General features: G+C 50.8%; 1 protein-coding gene across 1 annotated transcript in view; it reads right to left on the reverse strand.

Moving 5' to 3' along the window:
• The window catches only part of UNC5A (unc-5 netrin receptor A), an 89,175-nt gene extending 71,763 nt beyond the window's left edge, over positions 1-17,412 (reverse strand). The window contains exon 1 of the mRNA XM_081184929.1: positions 17,122-17,412. Within this exon, the coding sequence (XP_081041055.1) occupies positions 17,122-17,224 (103 nt within the window). The 5' untranslated portion in view covers positions 17,225-17,412. The remainder of the gene's footprint in view (positions 1-17,121) is intronic.
• Positions 17,413-20,227: the final 2,815 nt, after the last annotated feature.

The raw sequence follows: 20,227 nt of genomic DNA on the forward strand, positions 1-20,227 counted from the left end.
AACACTTCTCCCATTACATGCAATTAGCAAAGCACTAGAGGCTGCAAAGATCTCTGCTGCCGCCCCTCCAGCCAACAAGCACATCCCCAGGGCTAGGGCTGGGCTACAAAGACCACCCAGAATCCCAAAATGGAGGGTGTATTGCTCAGAAATCCTTGGCGCTTGTGTTGTAGCATAATCAGATCCCACCCCATTCCCCAATACCAGGGCAAAATAAGAGAACATACATTGCTGGGGGTATGTATGGCGTAAGGGTAGCAAACCTGTGGCCCTCCAAAGGTTGTTTTTAAATTTTTTAATTAAATTTGCTATCTTGACCAAGACAACAACTTCCATCATCCCCAAGCACTGGGTATGCTGGTTGATACTAACAAGAGTTAGGGCCCAACAACTTTTTTTGGGGGGAGCACAGTTTCTTCTTCCCTGTTACAGGAAAATGCATCTGCATCATTATGGAATGTGATGGTGACAATGACTGACCTTCTGTATTATAGGAATTACTGAGTTAGTTCTGCATCTTGGGAAGCCAAGTCCCATATGATCATCCCAAGTGGTGTGGGTCTAGTAACTGGATCATAGAAAAGCTATCAAAGGAAAAAACCAATCACACAGCTGGGGCCAGCCAGCTTGCCAGAGGCAACAGGTCTACTAAGGACAGGAATCTCCCTTATATACTACCATTTTATACATAGGGGGTTTTTGTTTGTGTGGAATAGCATTTCATTGCGGGAGCCCTGGTCTACGCTTTGAAGTGACACAGCTGTGATAGTAGAGGCCGTCATTTCCCATTTTTAACCCATCGTTCCTTCCTATGCTTGTGCCCAAGGAACAGCCATACTCCATTTTCTGTTGCTTTTTTCCTACTAACCTTTCTTAGGCCTAATTCTCACCAATATGGTGAACATGTGCCTAGACTATACCACTTCAAATTGCAGGGGGGGACTTAAATTGTGGAGTGTTTTCCTAACATTGCCTGCACATTAGAGGGGGGGGGACTGGAAGCCAGGCAGAAAAGTCTAGGCTAGGGGTTCTGGGAAATGATATACAGTGAGTTGAAAAAGATGCTTAAATATTCATTTGTTAAGAAACCAGAAGCCTTTTTGCTAGGAATAACAGGAAGAGAGATAAAAAGACGGGATTATAAACTGTTTCAGTATGCTGTTACAGCGGCAAGAATATTGATGGCCCAGAGGTGGAGACAAGAGGAATTACCGACTTTGAATGAATGGAGGATGAAACTTATGGATTATGTAGAGTTGGATAAAATGACTGGAAGAATAAGATATCAGAAAGATCAAAAAATTCATTGAGGACTGGGGAAAGTTTACGGAATATCTGGAAACTATATGTGATGAACAAACAATGCTAGCGGGCTTTAAAGAGACTTTGTAATATTTTAAGGTATATTGCAAGACAGAATTAGAGGTGAAAGGTTAACGGTAAATCGGCAATATTATATAGAAAATGCGGGAAAATAAGAAAAATGGATGATTGAGGGAGGTGCTGGTGGAAGTTTAAAAACTGTAAATTTGTAATTATGGTTGTAATTAATACTTGTAAAAGGAAAACTGAATAAAAATTAGAAGAAAAAAAAGAAAAGTCTAGGCTAGAACACTTCTCTACTTGACAGCTTGTTTTCTATGTGCAGGGAGTATTTTGTACAGAATAGCGACACTCAGTTGCTCAAGTTCCCGCCTGCGGTTTGAAGTAGACCAGGCTTCCTGAACCTTGGCCCTCCAGATGTTTTTGGCCTGCAACTCCCATGATCTCTAGCTAGCAGGACCAGTGATCAGGGATGATGGGAATTGTAGTCTCAAAACATCTGGAGGGCCGAGGTTGAGGAAGCCAGAAGTAAACACAAATTTATCACCTGAGTGAGGAAGAGAATCAGGCCCAAGAATTAACACATGTCATGTTAAATTAGGATCATAAACCTGGCAGTATTTCGGACGTGGACAGCACTTCAATAGTCGGACCAACTCATTGTTGAATCCTGGGGCAGAGCATACATTGGAGGGAGTGTGCATCAAGAATAGCAGCGGAAAGCAGTGGAGCCTGGACATAAGGAAGGATGAACAGATAAGAGCATCTATAAGCCTGCCAGCCTCGCTCACACACCAGCTCACCTCTCTGCTATTTTGCCAGGGGTGCAAGACAGTGTCTAGGTCAACAAAGATCCAGAGCTTGCGTTCCTGCTCTGACAGCGATATCTTAACACAGCTCCCCAGTTGTCACTGAATACATTAAAGCGGCTTCTTTAAAAGGCCAGACTACAAACCCGACATTGGTAACATCGACTTATAGCGGAAAGGGCACTGGGCTAATTGGGGCAGAGGCAGCTGGGCTCCAACAAGCTCAGCACAGAAGCCGCTAACAGCTCCCTTGCAGCACAGAGGCATTTCATGGGGTGGTGGAGGGGAGGGAAAGGGGCTGCCGGGTACTCTCCTCCCGCTGCCTCTCTCCTGCTTCTCCCCACCCACCCCCTTGTTACCACAATTGCTCATTACAGGGAGGCTGCCCTTGCTAATTGCTGATCTGCACCAAGCATCCTGCCTTGAGAGACCCACTTATTGCCCTGATTAATGGCAGATGCTTCCCCGGTCGTCAGGCATCAGCCGTGCTGCCGTAGCAACCACTCACCTCAGCAACCGCTTGCCACAGCCACTTCCACCTGTCCCAGATTTAGGGGCCGCTGCAGAGTTGGAGATGGGGAGGGGGATGGAGCTCGGAGTCGGAATCACCGTGGTGGCGGAGCGGGAGAGGGCCAGGTTCAGACAGAAGGATGAAAGCAAGACTTGGCGCAAGAAGACAATCTATAGGGGTGTGCCTGCTGGGGTCTGTGGGGCATTTGTCAGGCTGGGGGAGGAGAAGAAACTGAGGTTCTGAGTAGGAAGGGACCACACTACTGAAAATTCCTGTGATCCCCTTCTCTCCCTCTCAACCCTCCGGGGCAAGACTACATACAGCAGCTGCTCCAGCAGGGAGTGTCACGGTGGCTCCAGGAGGCCAAGCAAATTCTTTGCCTCTCCTTTAATTGCAACTGAGGATCAAACGCTTGGATTCAATAACGTTCCTGCTGGAGCCTCAAGGTCACCCTGAGCCCTGGTCCCTCCAGCTGCAGAGTGGAGGAGGAGACAGAGGCCTTGAGGAGGAGGGGGGGGATGCAGCAGGCAGAGGCAGCCACTGTAGACTCCCCACATACGCACAGCCAGTGCCCAGCAATGGGATCTCAAGCTTGCCCCACATTAGAAGGAACATGCAGTGAGGGAAGAGGGCTGTCGGCTCTTCTCGCCCTGCACAGAGTGCCTCTGCCTATTCCTCCCTGGAGGCAAATTGTGTTTGGTGCAATGGAACTTGCCCTGCCTGGAAGGAGAGATGTAATTTTGAGAGGTGGTGGTGCTCCCCACACCACCACCACAAACCCATCCCCGCTGCAATCTCTCTCCCAGTTCAGCCTCTGGTGTGTCCCACAAGATAGGGAGATTTCCAGTTCCTCACACATTTCCTGTCTCCTGGCCTCCTTCACAAAATGCATCCATGTGGAGATGGGGCAATTATTTAGCAAGCAGACTTGTGAAGTAGGGAAATGTTGGCAGGTAAGGCCTTGCACAATTAGCACCTTCCTCAGCTGTTCTGTCTCTGTGGTCTGCTCCAGCCCTGCCGCTTCTGTGAGCCATAGTGATTGTCACAGTAACAAAAACGCAAAACCATATAGATCTATTATGTGTGGCTGGGGCTTGTCAAGCTCTGATAGATCTCTGACACGGGCATGACCAGCCACGGACCTAACATACAATTCCTTTTCCATTCCAGGGCAAAAGCCAGCCAGTCTCTTCTGTGGCCCTTTTCACACATCTGATGTGTGCATATTTATCTCTTCTGCAATTCAAATGCAATTTCTACTTGCATTGGGGGGTGTTAATGCTTCTTTTTCGCTTTCAAGCCTGCATAAACAGTGCCCGTATGTGCACACAAATAGCAGCGTAATGGCTTTGAGTGACATTTGGGGGAAACTCCTAAAGGTTGAGTGGAGAGAGCTCCAGGCCAGTTAGTCTAGAGTTGCCCAGTAGGGGGTCTCCTTGCTTCGTTCCACGAAATGGCTGGGTTGGCTCCAGCGCTTGTCTGATGACCCAAGCACATAATTACAGCCGCAGGAAACTTTCTCAAACGTCACTGATCCTTCCTCCCTGGCCCTTGCTTCCACCATGCATGCACACATAGCAGGGATGGGGGGGGGGACGAGCCACCCTGCTGTCAGATGACAGTGCTCATCACCCCTGACCGTTGGCCCTGTTGGCTGACGCAAGCTGGAGTTCAAAAACACGTGCACACAACCAACCACCTTGTCCAGAGAACAGCTATGGATGTGGGACTCTCTCACAGCCCCTTAGGTTTACTCTAGAAGATGTGGGGCATCTAGGTTGCTGCCATGTGGGTCAGCTACTGAGGGAGGTGTATCTTCTGGAAATTATAGAGCCCCCCTTCTGGAGCAGTATCCATTTCTCAGTCCCTGCTCCTGGGCTGACGTTCAGCACCGCAAGCTAATCCATAGCCCAGTTCAGAGATATAAGCACAAGCAGCTACAGACCCCCAGGCACCATACCAACACAAATACACACACACACACACACACACACACACACACACACACACACACACACCTTTGATGCACATCAAAACACACCAACTTGCCTTGTTCAATGCATTTGGGCCGGCACGCACATCTGTGGTTTCTCATATGGAAGCCAAAAATCAGAGGGCTAGCTGCCTAGGAGATCCCTCCTGGGAGCCCAGTCTGACCTGGGGCTGGGCATGCCACATCTATATGAGGATCGATGGTCAGGTTGTCTGAGAAGTAAGCTCTGCTGCTCCCAGGGCACCCTTAGGAAGCTTTAGATAACAGTTTACCACCTTGCAACCCTGCCTGAAACCCTGGAGATCTGCTCCAAGCCAGTCAGCAGGGACAATGCTGAGTGAGGTGGACCAATGGTCTGACTTCCTATATTCTCCAATAGAGAACCCCCATAGCCTCCTATTATGCAAAGCCCCACAACCCATGGGACTAGTTTTGTAATACAGGGACAAATGAAGGAAAATCCAAGACTCAGACAGGATTAGCACTTGAAAGGGCCCTCAGGCAGTAAGATCGATCCAGCCTAAGAAGGACCGGGAAAGAGTTCCAAGCTGAACTACACCTCCAGAAATAGCACATGGTGCTGCTGTCCTAGGAGTGTACCACTTTGGAATGCAGGTGAGGGGCTCATAGGAGGGAAAGCTCCACATCATCAAAACAAAACAAAACAAAACACACCACGCATCTCTTGCGGGGGGGGGGTGCCAGAGAGGATTCTCGCAAGCTTTCCCCTCAATTTCTGAATGGTACAGATCAGAAGCCCCTGAATATTCCTTGTGGGGGATACAAAATGGGCTGCTGCTTTTACGCTCTGCTTGTGTCTTTCCCAAAGGTTAGAACACCATTTAAATTAGCAGGGCTCTTCTGTATGTGCTTATGTTCCTCATTTTCTATGTGCAAGAAGAGGTTGCGTGTTGGGGGGGGGGCTGAAACACAATATTGTCCTGCATTCTGAAGTGGTGGTTCAGTCCCAAGCGATCAGTACCATTTGTATTTGTGGAATGATTTGCCTCTGTTCCGAAACTTGAGTAGACTGCAAGTAAGTGAGGTGAGGCATAATAGAGGCACACAAAATTATGCAAGGTGTGGAAGAAGCAGATAGAGAAAAGCTTTTATCCCTTTCTCATAATAGTAGAACCCTGGTTATCAGTGAAGCTGAATGTGTAGGTTATGGCCCTTGCTCCACCACGGAGAATCTGCATTGCATACAGAAGGTTGTCATGGTCTTGTTACAAGAAGAGTCTCTGAGGTGTACTTGCCTGGAGGAAGAGGCAGCCTCCAAAGTCAGATCCAGTCCTACAGCTGGATGAACAGTGATCCAGGGGGTCAGATGGTTCAGGGGTCAGGGAACCTGTTGATCATGGGGCCCAGGGTCACAACAAGCAGGAAACAGCAAGGTAGAGCCAGGAGCTACTAGCATTGCTACCAGCATCCACCTGCTGCTTGAAGCTCTGCTTAAGAAGGCTGAAGCCAGCTGGTTCTCATCAGCATCAGAGAGCCAGTGTGGTGTAGTGGTTAAGAGCGGTGGACTCGTAATCTGGTGAACTGGGTTTGATTCCCCGCTCCTCCACATGCAGCTGCTGGGTGACCTTGGGCCAGTCACACTTCTCTGAAGTCTCTCAGCCTCACTCACCTCACAGAGTGTTTGTTGTGGGGAAGGAGATTGGATGGAAAGGAGATTGTTAGCCACTTTGAGACTCCCTAGGGTAGTGATAAAGCGGGATATCAAATCCAAACTCTTCTTCTTCTCTTAAGTCCTTGAAGGTTGATCAGCTGCAGGTGGAATCACTCCCCTTTCTCCCCCTTCCGGCTGCTGTTCAGCAGGCAAAGCTGACTCCTGGCCCATGGCAAAGGCTCCAGATTCAGTTCTTGACATCTTCAGGTAGGGCTGGGACAGTAGGACAAAGTCTCATCTGAAACCCTAGAGAACTGTGGCCAACCTGTGTGGACAACACTGAGCTAATTGCCTGACTCAGTATAAGGCAACCTGTCTCTAATGGAGAACCAGTGTGGTGTAGTGGTTAAGAGGGGTCAGACTAGAATCTTGGAGACCAGAGTTCAAATCCCCACCTGGCCCTAAAGGTCACTGGGTGACCTTGGGCCAGTCACTGCCTCTCATCCTAACCTACCTCACATGCATGCCGCTTAGATCTCCTTGGAGGAAAAGGTGGGATATAAATGCAATAAACAAATACAAACAATTATGTTAGAAGGTTCAGGACAGGCAAAAGTACTTCTTCATACAGCACAGAGGCAAACTTGGGAATTTTCTCCCACAAGAGGCAGTGACAGCCACCAACCTGGGTGGCTTTAAAAGAGGCTTAGGCCAGTGTTTCCCAACTGGTGTTCCGTGGCACACTAGTGTGCCGCGAGACGTTGCCTGGTGTGCCGTGGGAGGGAGGCGGGCGAGTCGGGCGGCGAGAGGCGGGGCGGCGGCGGCAAGGAGAGGCCGCCCAGCGCGGGGCTCTCGCCGTCTGCCTGCCTGGCTGCCTGCGTGGCGCTGACGTCACGGGGCTGTAACGTGCCCCACATAGGCACACGCGGGGCGGCGAGCGAGCTCCCTCCCACATCCCATCGCCGCTCGCTTCGGCCGGCCTACTGGGCTGTCGCAGGCGGAAGGCCTGCGCATGCGCGAGGTTTTCGCGCCTTCGGGATTCCCTTCACGCCTTCCTCCTCCCGGGTCCTTGAGAGCGCGGGAAGCGGCAGCGCGAGACCGGCGTTGAGCCTGGTAGGTATTGCGCTTGCCAAGGCAGTCATTTGGGAAATGAAAACTTGCAAAGCAAGCAACCAGTTCAATCTGAAGTACGTGTATGCTTAATATCCTGTATCTGAAACCTGTTCTGCCCCCTCCCCCACACTTGGTGCCATTTTCATCTACACATGCAGCAGAGTAAGTTGACCCAGAATAGTACCAATTCAGATGGCAGATGGGAGAATGACAGTGCTGAATGCTTTCCCATGTAGAACAGTCCCTGCAAATAAAAACCTAGCATATTTGGAAGAGGGATGCTAGCCTAACCATTACCTTCTATGCTGTTACTATTTTTTTATTTTTTTTTACATAAGTAAAAAGTGACCATTCCCCATCTGGCATGATACAAGCCCATTCTTACAACTCAGAATTTTTTCGACTATTTCAGCTACATATGTAGAATATGCCTTCATTGATTCCTATTAAAGAGAGTTACTTTATATATAGTCAATATAGGCACAGAGTTAATTTTTTAAACATTTTCTAATGGTGGTGTGCCTCGAGATTTTTTTCATGAAACAAGTGTGCCTTTGCCCAAAAAAGGTTGGGAAACACTGGCTTAGGCAAATTCATGGAGGATGAGGCTATCAGTAGGTACGAGGTCTTGATTGTGGGCTTCCCATAGACATCAGGTCGGCCACTGTGAAGATAGGATGCTGGGCCAGATGGCCCTTGGTCTGATCCAGCAGAGCTGCTCACATGAGGGGGTATGAGGTAGAATTAACTTTGCAGAAAGAGCCTTTCCCCCATTTGAATACATTGTGTGTCTGTGTATGTCAGGGTTTCCCAAACTAGGGTCTCTAGCTATTTTTGGACTTTAATTCCTACCATCTCTAGCTAGCAGTACCAGGGGTCAGGAATGATGGGAACTGTAGTCCAAAAACAGCTGGAGACCCAAGTTTGGGAAACCCTGATGTATCTGAACGTACATGTACTGTTGAGTCATGAGTGAAAAAAGTCCTTAATCAATATTTGCTTAGAAGGGGGGGGGGGAAACATGCCCTAATTTCTGACAGCCTACTTAGTCTAAATAGGGAGGACTTGATGAGGGACATCCTCAGCACAGCTGGAGGAGATGCAGCAAAAGTCAACTGAACAAATCAGGAAGTTGGAGAATCTTCCCTAAAAGGAAATGCTAAAAAGGGAGATGCTTCTTAGTTTAGGAAAAATGATGACTTAGAAAGAACATAATAGAGGTTTATAAAATTTTGAATGGCGTGAATAGGATGAATAGAGAGATTTCTCTCTCAAAATACTGGACCTCTGGATCATCCAAATAAAAATTGATTGGCAGCAGACTCAGGATACTTAAGAATATAGCCATGCAGTACATCATTAGCATGTGGAATTTATTGCCACAAGATGTGGTGGAGGCCATGAGGATCAGTCAAATTAATGGTGGATAGTTTGATCAATGTGTCTTAGCCATGAGAATGAATAAAGGAATTCTATATTCAAAAACAGTTTACTTCTAATTAACACATGCTGGGGACAAACAAATCTTCATCATGACCTGCCTGTGATGATCCAAAGGTCATTTGAGTTTCCAGCGTTAGGGACAGTGGCTTCTGCTCTTGTGGTCACATTTGAAGCTCAGTTCGGGTACAGCGGAAGTGGGGGAGCTACAACTATGGATTAGTTGTAGGCTATTAGAGGGGTGCAGAATCAGAACAACCCTGGAGGGGGGTCAGACTTGGGGTGGCAGTACAAGAAAGGCCTGAATAGGAGGAATCTTAAATGGAGATACTAGCAGATGCTGGCAGGGACTGAGGGTCACACCACTGGCAAAATTCTCATATTTAGATGCACTTCAGGATCTCTGTTATTCTTATATCGGTGTGATTATATTAACACGAGTGCCTGCAGTTGTTGCAGGGGTTGTTCACTCAGTATTGTTTTCTTCTATCTACCTGGACAAGGAAAACCTGGTATGCAAAAACAAAGCCCTTGCATAAGTTCAATTTGCAGTCTCTCCAAATATAGCTGCCTGAATCACTGAAGATCTCCTGCCAGTCAGGGTAGACCAAGGGTGGAGACTGTAACACTCCAGATATTTTTGGATTCCCAACTCCCATAATCCCCAGCCAGCATGACCAATACTTGAAGATTATAGGAGTAGTCCAACAACAATTTTGGGAAAGCCAATGTGGCCATCCTTGGTGTGGACAATAGTGGTCTGATCTATTGGGGTTCCAACGTTCCTACTGTCGTGGGTCAATCAATCAACATGCATTCCTTGGAGGCTGGATCTGCTGCCCCTGTGGATCCTGCCACCTGGGGCAGTTGTCTCATTTTGCCTCATGGGTGGACCAGCCATGCCAACAGCAAGAAAAAGCATGCAGGTAGAGCTGATTGTTTGGGTCTTTCCCCATTGCTTATGACTCCAGTAGCAGGCCAGTTTCAGTATCATGGGAAAGAGATGCATGATTGGTCCTGTCCACGTAGTTGTGATATTCCTTCTCTCTCTCTCTCATACACACACGGACACATACAGAGGCCCCCTACCATACCACGGGGAACTAATTCCTGCATTTCTCTCTCTCTCCTTTCACCAGGAGCTGAGAACTACATAACAGGCAAAAAAGACTTGAAGCTCCTCCTCCGAGCATTCTCAAGGAACTGCAGGTAGGATGAAAGTCGTTCAATCTCAAACCCTGGAACTGTAGAAAACTGTAGGGACATAGGTATATGCTTAGAAGCTGCCTTATTCCAAGCTACACAATTGCTCCAGCTAACTCAGTATTGTGAAAACCCTGAATGGAAGTGGCATTCCAGAGTCTTTCCTAGTCCTACATGAAGACACCAGGGATTGAACCCAGGGCTTTCTGTATGCAAAGCTTTACCACTGAGCTCTGACCCCAATATCAGAACATTGGAAGCATCCATTGTGAGTTTCTGCACCTGCTGGGCCAGAGATGCTTACCCAAACATTCAAAGGGACTTTGGCATATAGCTCCTGGAAAGGTTGGGTGGCATTTAGCCTCACTTCACATGAAGGCCTCTCTGGTTCAAGAAAAGAAGAAAGTGCCCCTCGCGTCTCCTTCTCCTGCAATATTGAAGGAAGGAGCTGAACGCACCTGACCCCAGCGTGAGCTGGCAAGAAACAAAATGAAACGGCTCAGTGCAAGTTGCCCAGCTGATGTCATCCCAAAGTCACCAGGAAGCGTTTGGTGTTCACATTGCTTGGAACGCAGAGATAATGAAAGATCTTGCACATACCTCGTTCTGCCGTAAGGGGCTATTGTGAAGGAGGGCTCCTCCCCCCCCAAAAAAGCAGTAGCAGCAAGGCGAGTCTGGCAATTCCCTAGCTAGATTGTTCCAGTGGTTACTTTCTTTCTTCCCCATGCTAAGAGGGTGCAGCTTATCTGCACCTAATTTCTTGTCTGAATTTGTCTGCCTTCAGCTTTCAGCCGGGGGCTCTCATTCTGCCTTTGTCTGCTGCATTAAAGAGCCGCCTGCCGTCAGAAATCTCCTTCCGTACCATGTAGGTACTTAGAGATTGTGATCAAGTCACCCTTTACCCTTCTCTTGGAGAGACTAAACAGATCGAACTGCTTTGGTAAGGCAGGGCTCCCTGCCCTCCAGATATTCTTACAGCTTCTCCCTACTTCCTCTGATTTATGAACACATTTTTACTGACACGTTTTTTTTAAAAAATAAAAAACTGCAATATAAGCAGGGCTCAGGATGCAGGTTTTAGCAATGTTTGTCTTCATGATTCACACAAAGGTAATGTCACCGTCTTCTCATTCCTGCTGCAATGACCCCTGCTTATTTAAGGGGTTGTTTACAAGATAATATAAGGCTAACCTTCCACACACTTTAAAACGCATGAAAAACCACTCTATAACCAGAATGCTTGAAGACTAGCAAAAAAGGTGGACCACCCCTCTTTTCTCTTACAAAGAGTGTTCCAAGAATGGAAAGGTGATTGTACTACCTGTTGAGGATTATAAAGGAACACTCTGTGTTAATTAGCCCAGAATAAAAAACACAGATTAGCACGGAATTGGGAGTACACTCCCCAGAAGATGCACTGAATGAGAAGGAGGTGGGAGTCCATCAACTTACTATGCTTTAGCTTCTGCAATTACGCAAAGCAAAAGGATGATTAAACACACATTAAGTAATCTTGAGAACACACAATAAAACAGAGGTGGACAACCTCAGGCCCTTCAAACCCCTCTATATGGCCCTCAGGATTCTTCCCTGCTCCACACCCTCCTTGAATGTTTTTGCCTGGCTGGAATGTGTCCTTGAGCTTTGATCATGCCTCTTGAGTGCCTGGGTGTGTGAGTGTATTTAGAAATTGTCCAGGTCTGCAAAGGCAAAATTTACATCCCTTGCTGCTCCCACTTTTGCCCTGGCCCCGCCCACCACCGGCATGTGGCCCTTTGGAAGGAATGTGGCCATTGGACAGAGGTAGTTTCCTCACGTCTGCATTAAAAGCTAGAGTGGTGATGCTAATCCACATTGGTGACTGTGATTAATCAGGAATAAAAATGTGTTACTTTATGACAGCTCCCCTAAATTATCTTCATATGTATTTCTCAGAGAGACTCATAGAGAACTCTCAACCAAGTTCCATCTCTGGGAAAGGTGACATTCAGCTGTCAGTCTGAGTAGGCTGGCTGGTTTTGATTTGGAGCTGTGGGGGCAGAAAGGTTATATGTTGGTGATCCACCAAGACTGCTGGAAGAAGGGGTGGAGGTGACAAAAACGCATGGAGGTTCATCTAGGCAATGAGAGGGAGTCAGCATAGGAAAGGCTTCTCAAAGCCCACCCTGGTTTTGGACTGCTACCTCCCTCCCACTGCAGAAAGGTGCAAATTTGACAATTCTCACTGCCCCATCCTACCTAAGCCATACTGACATTATCAAAACCAAGGCTTCCAAAACTGTGGAAACCACCATAGTGTTTAGAAATGGCTCTGGGCTGCAATCAGCCCTTCTGGAGCTTGCCTCTGTTTCTGTGGCATGGAGAAAATGAATATATTGTTCCACACCTGAAGCCCCTGCCTTCCACATAAGAAGAGAGTCCTGCTGGATCAAGCCAAAGGGGCCAACTAGTCCAGTATCCTGTTCCCTCAATGGCCAACCAGATGGTGAAGCCTGGAAGCTGGACTTGAGCACAACAGAACTCTGCCCACCTGCAGTTGCCAGCAACTGGTATTCATGGGCACAACAGCTCTGGCATCCACAATCTGGTTCCCTCCAGATGTTTGAGTATCAACTCCCATAATCCTTTGCTGGCACAACCAATGGTCAAGGATAGCAAGAGTCGTGGTCCAACCAAGACCTCCCTGGAGGGCACCAGGTTGGGAAATCCTGCAAACCACTGCAGTTCAGAGGTGCTTATATAAGGCATGTGAAAGACTGTGGGGGGACATCTGGTGCACTGAGACCAGTCACTAGATCAGGAATCTTCTTGGGCTCCCCCTTTCTTTCTACAAAGCATGCCTCTGAGGTTTTCTGGCTGGGCTGGGGTAGCATCTGATTGCTGAGGACTTGTACAGCAGGGCCCTTGGCTCATAACTCATCTTCTAAGTATGGCCACCCATGTCCATAAGAATGATCACATGGAGAGATTGACAATAAAATATTGCAGCATGGAGTGCACCTGTTCATGGCTGGCTGGCTGGCTGGCTAGAGCCCTGCTCTCTCTCCCAGGTTACTCCATTCCATGTCCCTACCCCTGTTTTTTGTTGTTGCTCCTTCTCCTTCCCTCCAACAGTCCATCAGCATCCCATGGCCACTGTGTGCTGTTTGTACCAGGGTTGGGATGCTGCTGTGGACTCCAGCTCCCATCAGCCCCAGCCAGCATGAACAGTGATCAGGGATGATGGAAATTGTAGTACAATAACATCTGGAGCTCCACAGGTTCCACATCTCTGCATTAGTATTTAATTATGTAATTATGGGAACATAGGGACCTGGCGCCTGCCACCACAGTCTTTTCTTTTACCTCGCCAATCCTTCACCTTTCTAGTTCTGCCAAGAGAATTCCCCTACCTACATCCTTCTCTCTGCCTTTGCAGAGTCCAGACTCAAAGGTCCTTTATGAAGACAGCATCTTCTAGTGAGTGAATGAGAGAACATATCTTCTCACGCCAGACCTGGTAGCGTATGACATTTGCCATGGGATTCTCCCAGAGTTGTCTTTTGTCACTAGCTCACTTGTTCCAAATCTCAGGCTTTATAGAGGGTTGCACCTCACATCCAAGCAAATCAAGAACACCAAGCAGACAGGTCACCCCTTTTATCTAAGAACATTTCACCTCCACATAACTCTGTGGAGCACAAGGCACATCTCCAGGGTGTCCTTTGTTTTTATTTTGATCTGACAACCCTGTCCTTTCCTTTTGCTTATCAAAAGGAAGTGGGGTTGTATGCTTCCTTAACTTGTAGCTTAACTTAGGCAAGGAGCACTCTGGGGGCACCATGAAGTTGTGAAAATAAACAGATGATGCCTTGTCTTATCTCACCACTGGCATATAGGCAGGGCAAATCACAGACCTGGCTGCCCAGTAATACACCAACTGAAATGCAGGCTTCAGATCCCTCCTACTTACATCCCCTGGCCCCTTATATCTCACCCCAGGCACAGCTCAGAGGCATCCTTCATCTACAGCTGTTGATTTCTGACATCTTAGTCCACTGTGAGTTTTCCAATCAACCCTCCGTTGGAGCACATGCTGGGGTCACAAGATCAATTTCAACAGAGATCAGTTACCCCATACTACTTTTTATTTTAACCAAACCATCAAGCTATCAGGGCAGCCCAAGAGAGTCAATGGGTGGACCATGGGTGTTCTGGAGGAAATGAAATGGAGGAAAAGATTTTAATCCACTTTGGTGCTGTGCAGGGAATGCACCCAAGCATAGGCTAGCAGTATAAGATGGGGTGATATTGTATTATGTGTTGATAGTGATTGGGTCACCTCACTCCATATGATCTCCTTGCTCACTCCCCACAAACAGAACTGTGGAGGGAAATTGGCATCAAGGCAGTGGAGGATCATAGAGCTGAACTGAGGGCCATTTGTCTTAAAAAGCCAGTGAGGAAAACCAAGAGACACGACTTTGGGGGAAATGCATGGGAGCAAAAAGAGAGCTAAGGGACAAAGACAATCTGAGATGAAAAGGTAGTTGTGTGATCCTAAGGGAGCAGGCTGAGAAAGTCAGGATTATGGAGCATTGGTAGGGGGGAGAAGCAATTAGTCCAGCAGTTTTTCAATGCTTGTTTCAGCTCTGACACTGTGCCTGGCTACAGCTGATACCGCCGTGGCTCCCTGAGTCCTCAGAACAGCACAATAACTTGGGGCATGTGGGATGATGCAATTGGCTTGGGCTCTTGTAGATTTGGAAAAGCACAGAACAAACTGTCTGCATTCTGGAATTGCCTGCCCACTCTGTGCAAAGGGGTCAAATTGCCCTCATCCATAGGCAAAAGGCTTCCTATGCTGCCAGATGAGCCGCAGCCTCCAGGCAGGTGGAATGCCCACCATCTTCAGCAGGGCCCCTTTTGTGACTGTGCCTCTAGACGGGAAGACTTACCCCCTGCTTGGCTTGAAAGTTGGCTGTCTCCCTACAGGCTGGCACTGAGATCAGTGAGAAGAGCGGAGTGAAAAGACAAAAGAGTATCCACTCATGCTCCTCTCTGCTGCCAGGTCCAGGTCCTCATCCTTCAAAGCAGCCTGTGGCATGTGTGGGTTTTCAAAGAATCACTGTGCAGCTCTACAATAGGCAGCTTGTTTGTGCAGTTGGTAGTGGCTGCTCTGTAGAGGGCATGTATTTCTCATTGCCAGGTGTTCTGGCTAGGTGCGTAACTGAAGGGCTCTGTGACATACAAGTGTGTGGCCAGGAGGCGTGTTGCCTAGAGAGAAGTTGTTATGATCAAAGGCAGCATAACATGTGTGCGGTTGTGTGAATGTGTGGTTGTTTGCTGACAATGCAATCACCCTCTCTGTGTGTGTGTTTGTATATGTGCACATTATCTTTTGCATTTGTGAATGTGTCTGTGTGTTTGTTGTGCATGCACACGAGTGCCTAGCATATGTTCAAACCTCTTGCTGTATGGGGTTGGTGGGAGCTGCAAACAATTTGCAAAGGACCCTTCTAATCCTCAAGAGATCCTGAAAAGCGTGCGTCCATGAGTGTGTGTGTGTGTGTATCTTTGGTGCATTATGACGGAGTGGCTGGGGTTGTAGCTTGGAAATCCTTCTGCTGATGAGGCTTCAGAAGCAATTCCAGAGACACACCTGTGCATGCCAGGTTAGCTTCCCCCAAACTCTGCTTAGAGAAGGAGGGTGGCAGGAATGAGAATGGCTGTCCTTCTTCGGTTCCACGCTCTGCTACTGACCTGCTGGCTGACCTTGGCAATGTCCCTAAGGCTCTGGGCCTCAGTTCGCCACTATTTAGTTTGGGAATCAAAGCCCTGCCAGGCCTCATGGAGGCTGGAGGGCTGCACTGTTGTTGTTTTTTGTTCAAGCCTTGGATGTTGCTCTGATCAGGAAACTAACTGCCTCTGAGCCCAGCCGGACAGTGAACTCTGGGTGAGCAGATGGGTGTCTTTGTTGGAGAGGAATGTGAAACAATTAGCCAACCCTCTGAAGACACCCTCTGTCATCCTAATAACACACACACACCCCTTCCCACATCAATATTCCTCTCTTTGGCACAGGGCAAACTGAACGCAGATGCTCCACTAGGCCCCATGCCTTTTGTCAAATCCTCAGCTTGGGGTTCCCATCACAGACCCAGGGCTTTTCAGGTTAAATATATATCTTCTCCCCTTACCCCAACCACAAACTTCCCCTGCCAACCTCTAGGCACAACTGCCCCCGTAGTTGTTGGAAGTCCCACTTCCAGTATTCCTCCTGTACAGAGAGGTCCCAGTTATCCTGCTGAGGCCAGAGCAGTCAAGCAGTCTCTGTTTCACATCCTTCCTACAAAACCCTTTCGGTCACCTTGCAAAAAAAAAAAAAAAAAGAGCTGCCTGCCAGATCTGAGAAGCAAGACAAATAAGACTGTGAGCTCCACTGAAGCCAAGAGGATTGGCAAGAAGGTGGGTGGGGAGGGGGCAGAGATGCAGCCAGACACCCCCACGCTCCCCAGCTCTTGTTTTAACTCAGTCAAAGGGCAGGAGCAATGGGCAGAAACGCAAGCATTGAGAGATCAGGACAGAGCCCCGGAAAAGAGGGTCCTTCTGCTGCAGACACAAGACACACTTTGGCAGTGCCAGGGCAGCGGGTGGCGGAGGCAGCGTTGCACATGGCACCGAGCCCAATGGCTGCTTTAGACAGAGCAGGGGGTGCAGTCGGCCTGGAAAGTTTGTGATTACACTTGGTGATGCCGAGTGGCTCCCTGTCGAGTCCAGGGTTCCCCGCGCACCTCGACGACGACGATCCGCGCCCACTCCCGCTTGCCGAGCCCCTGGCTTCCATAACACACACCTCGTGCCCATTCCTAGGACGATGCCACCTGGCGGCTCCATTGCCCCCCTGGCTGAAGCCACGGCGCCGCATCCTCTGCCAGTGCCCACCGTACTCCCCGTCGAACCGAACTCAGATGCCTCTTCCGCTCCAGCCGCCCCCTCACGCCGCCGCCGCCGCCACCCCCCCCCACGTCCCCGAGGCTGCCACCCGTCAAGGAAGGCACCCGAGCAGAGCGCGAGAGCCGCTCACGCTGCTCCAACTAGACCGACGCCACCGCGCGTAAGAAGCGCTCTGACTCACCGTTGGGATGAATGTGGCTAGTGAGGATCGTGCCAGCCAGCAGGACATGCCATAGCCTTGTGCCCAGGCGGGCACCGGCTCCCAGCTGCTGCCATAAAGCCATCCTTCGACAGGAGAGAGGGTCGTCGTGGGAGGACGGGGCAGGATCCGGCCCAGGGAGAGAGGAAAGGAGAAAGGAGGAGGAGGAGGGGATGGGGACGGCCCAGGGAGCACTGGAGGGGGGGTGTCCCAGCTGGAGTCTGCTCCGCGCTGCCGCCGCCGCAACAACTCCTCAAGGCACCTCGGGGGCACTTAGCACCCCAGCCCGCCGCGGGCTCCCTGCGCGCTCCATCTGCTGCTCATGGCCGGGCGGACCCGCCGCCAGGGCTTCGAGGGGCAGTTGGCACGAGAAGGGGGCTCGATCCGGCAGCCAGCACTGGAGCTCCGTGCCGGGCAGCCGCAGAGACCCCCTCGCCGGCCGGTCGCGGCGGCGCGTCTTGCGTGTGTGTGTGTGCGCGCGCCCCTCTCTCTCTCCCTCTCTCTCTGCGCGTATGCCAGTCTCTCTCTGCCTGTCTCTCTGCCTGTCTCACCCTCGTTGCCACTCACTGCCAGGCAGCGCCGGGCTGGCTGCAAGCACCTTGTCCGCGGCAATGCAGAAGAGAAAGAAGAAAGAGCCAGCGAGGGGCTGCAAAACCCGGACTGGAATCCGCCACGGGAAGGGACGGAGCAACAGCTGGTTCCAGACTGACAAGCTCCGGAGACGCAAACAAGCCCTCCTCTGGGAGGGAGAGGGAGCCGCAGCCGCCAGGCGGAGCCCAGCACACCTACCTCCCGCGCCGGGCTCGCTCGGCAACGCCGGCGAGGGAGGGGGGGGAGGGAAAGCCCGCCGCCGGCTCGGAGAGGGAGGTGGGCTCGGGGGCCAACGGCGCCCGGCGCTTGCTAGTCTATTCTTTTTATATGGCGTGGCTCCGCGAGGAATCCTCTCGACTGGCCGGCCTCACAGCACTTTCCCTCCCCGCGGGCCCGCGGCTTCCCTACCCGCCCCCGGAGGAGCAACAGGCGGCAGTAGCAGCAGCAGCAGCAGCAGCGCGAGGCGAGCAGGCTTCCTCGAAGGAAGCCCCAGTTCCGCCCCCCAGCCGACGGCCAACCTGCCCCCCCAGCCCACTCTTCACACAGGACGGGCCCAAAGGTCTCTCAGCCCCGCAGCGGCCCGCCCCCCTCGCAGCGATCCCGCCGCCGCCGCCGCCCCCTTAGCCATCTCTGCTGTTTCTGGGAGACATCATCACACCTCCACAGCACTCCTGAGAGGCGAGCGAGCAGCATTCACACATCACAGAAGAAGGGAAAGAGCGGGAGAAGGGCTGAGGAAGGAGGGGAGGAGGGAGGGAGGAAGAAGCCCCCCCCCAGCTCCAGGAGAGTGGACCCTTCCCCTCATAAAGGGCTCCAGTCCCCCGCTCCCCCCCCCCCGCGGCCACAACGTCTCTGAGGGCGCAAGGCGTCGTTCCCAAGGGGTCCAGAGAGTCCCGTCCGGCTGCCGCCTCGTCCGGACTCCAGTCCTGGGCTTGTCTGGAGCAGGGACTGCCAATCACCGGCATTTATGTTCTGGACAAACGTCCCCTGAGGAGCTGCCTGGGACCCCCGCGCTCTCCCGGTGCCGTCTCTGCCGCAGCAGGGCGGGGAGCAGAGGCGGGCGGAAGAAGGAAGGGCGCAGGGTGTGAAGGAGCCCGCGGGGCAACCCTGCCCGGCGAGGGGGCGGGGAAGGAGGGCGCCAGGGTCAGGCGAGGGGGCTGGCGAGGAAGAAGCCCGCGCCTCTTGCAACACAAGGAGAGGCACAGGGAGAGAGAGGAGAGAGACGCCGCTCTCGCAGGAAGAGACACAAAAGAGGGGACGAAACAGGCTCGGAACAATACGGGCAGACTCCGGCGCACGTACGGAGGGCGGCGGGCACATGGCATCGCGGGGAGAGGAGAGTTGCACCGCAAGCCACATGCATGCATGCACATCGCATGTCAACACAACGCAGGATGTGAACACGGCGAACGGAGACGCGCCGAAGGAGGAGGGGAGCGGGAGGGAGGGAGGCGGAGAGACAAAGCAACACAAAGAACAACAGACAATTCGCACAGAAAGACCAAACGGAACAGGAGCAGACCCCGGGCATTCTCTCTCGCGCGCGAGGCCAGGGCGACAACCCTCGCAGACAGCGCTGCCTCTTTGTACAGAGCGGGGCTCGTAGCTCAACACCCAGGTCCCACGCTCACCACATGGTACTAGGAGAGCAGGACGCAGGAGCCTTCCCCTTACACTTTGTTTGCTTATTTAGGGTGGCCTCTGCAACTAAGTTTTACTCAGAGTAGTCTCACTGGAATGAATTGGACCGAACTCGCATAGATTCATTATGGGCGCTGGGAAGTGGGGCCAAATCCATCCTCCGGGGATCTCTTTGGCAGCTGCATAAGGGCTTCCATCTTTTACCCTGACTTTGTGGAGAGGGAAACTGCTGGCCACAGTTAGCTCCTCTGCAGCACCAAGTGCCAGCCAGGCATTGCTGCCAGTAATACAGTCATCCCATCACTCCAAGGAATAAGCAAAACACATGGCTGAGGGTAACCCCTTCCCCACCCCAATTTCTCACCCTTTGACTGCTCCTCAAGCAGGGTGGGCTGCCTAAGAGCAATTTGGAAGTAGGTGCAGGAGCAGATCTAGCCAAAGTTAAGAAGTTCACAACCTTTAAATACACACACACACACACACACACACACACACACACACACACACCTTCTTCTGCTTATTTAAAGCTTGCATTTTCTTAACACACACAACTCCCCTGTGGCCCAGAATGCATTGGGCTTTTTGAATGGAATTGTCTGTTATAGAACTTTGAATAAATCTGCTCCTGCTGCAGCCTCCTACAGAATGCTCTTGTGCTGTGTGTGTGTGTGTTTATCTTGAGAGCTTTTTTGCCAGGCCCAGGCCCTACCCCCAGAGTCTCGCTGGAGGGTGCTTTCCCCACCACAGATCCCAGCCCGAGCCTGCTCTGCTTTGTCAGTACTGCCTGACCTCTGCCACCACAGGTCCCAGCATCCTACAAAGAGCATGTAGCAGCACAGGCACACTTTAAATGTCA

Source organism: Podarcis bocagei (genome assembly GCF_964188305.1).
Source record: "Podarcis bocagei genome assembly, chromosome: 2".
NCBI classification, from domain to species: domain Eukaryota; kingdom Metazoa; phylum Chordata; class Lepidosauria; order Squamata; family Lacertidae; genus Podarcis; species Podarcis bocagei.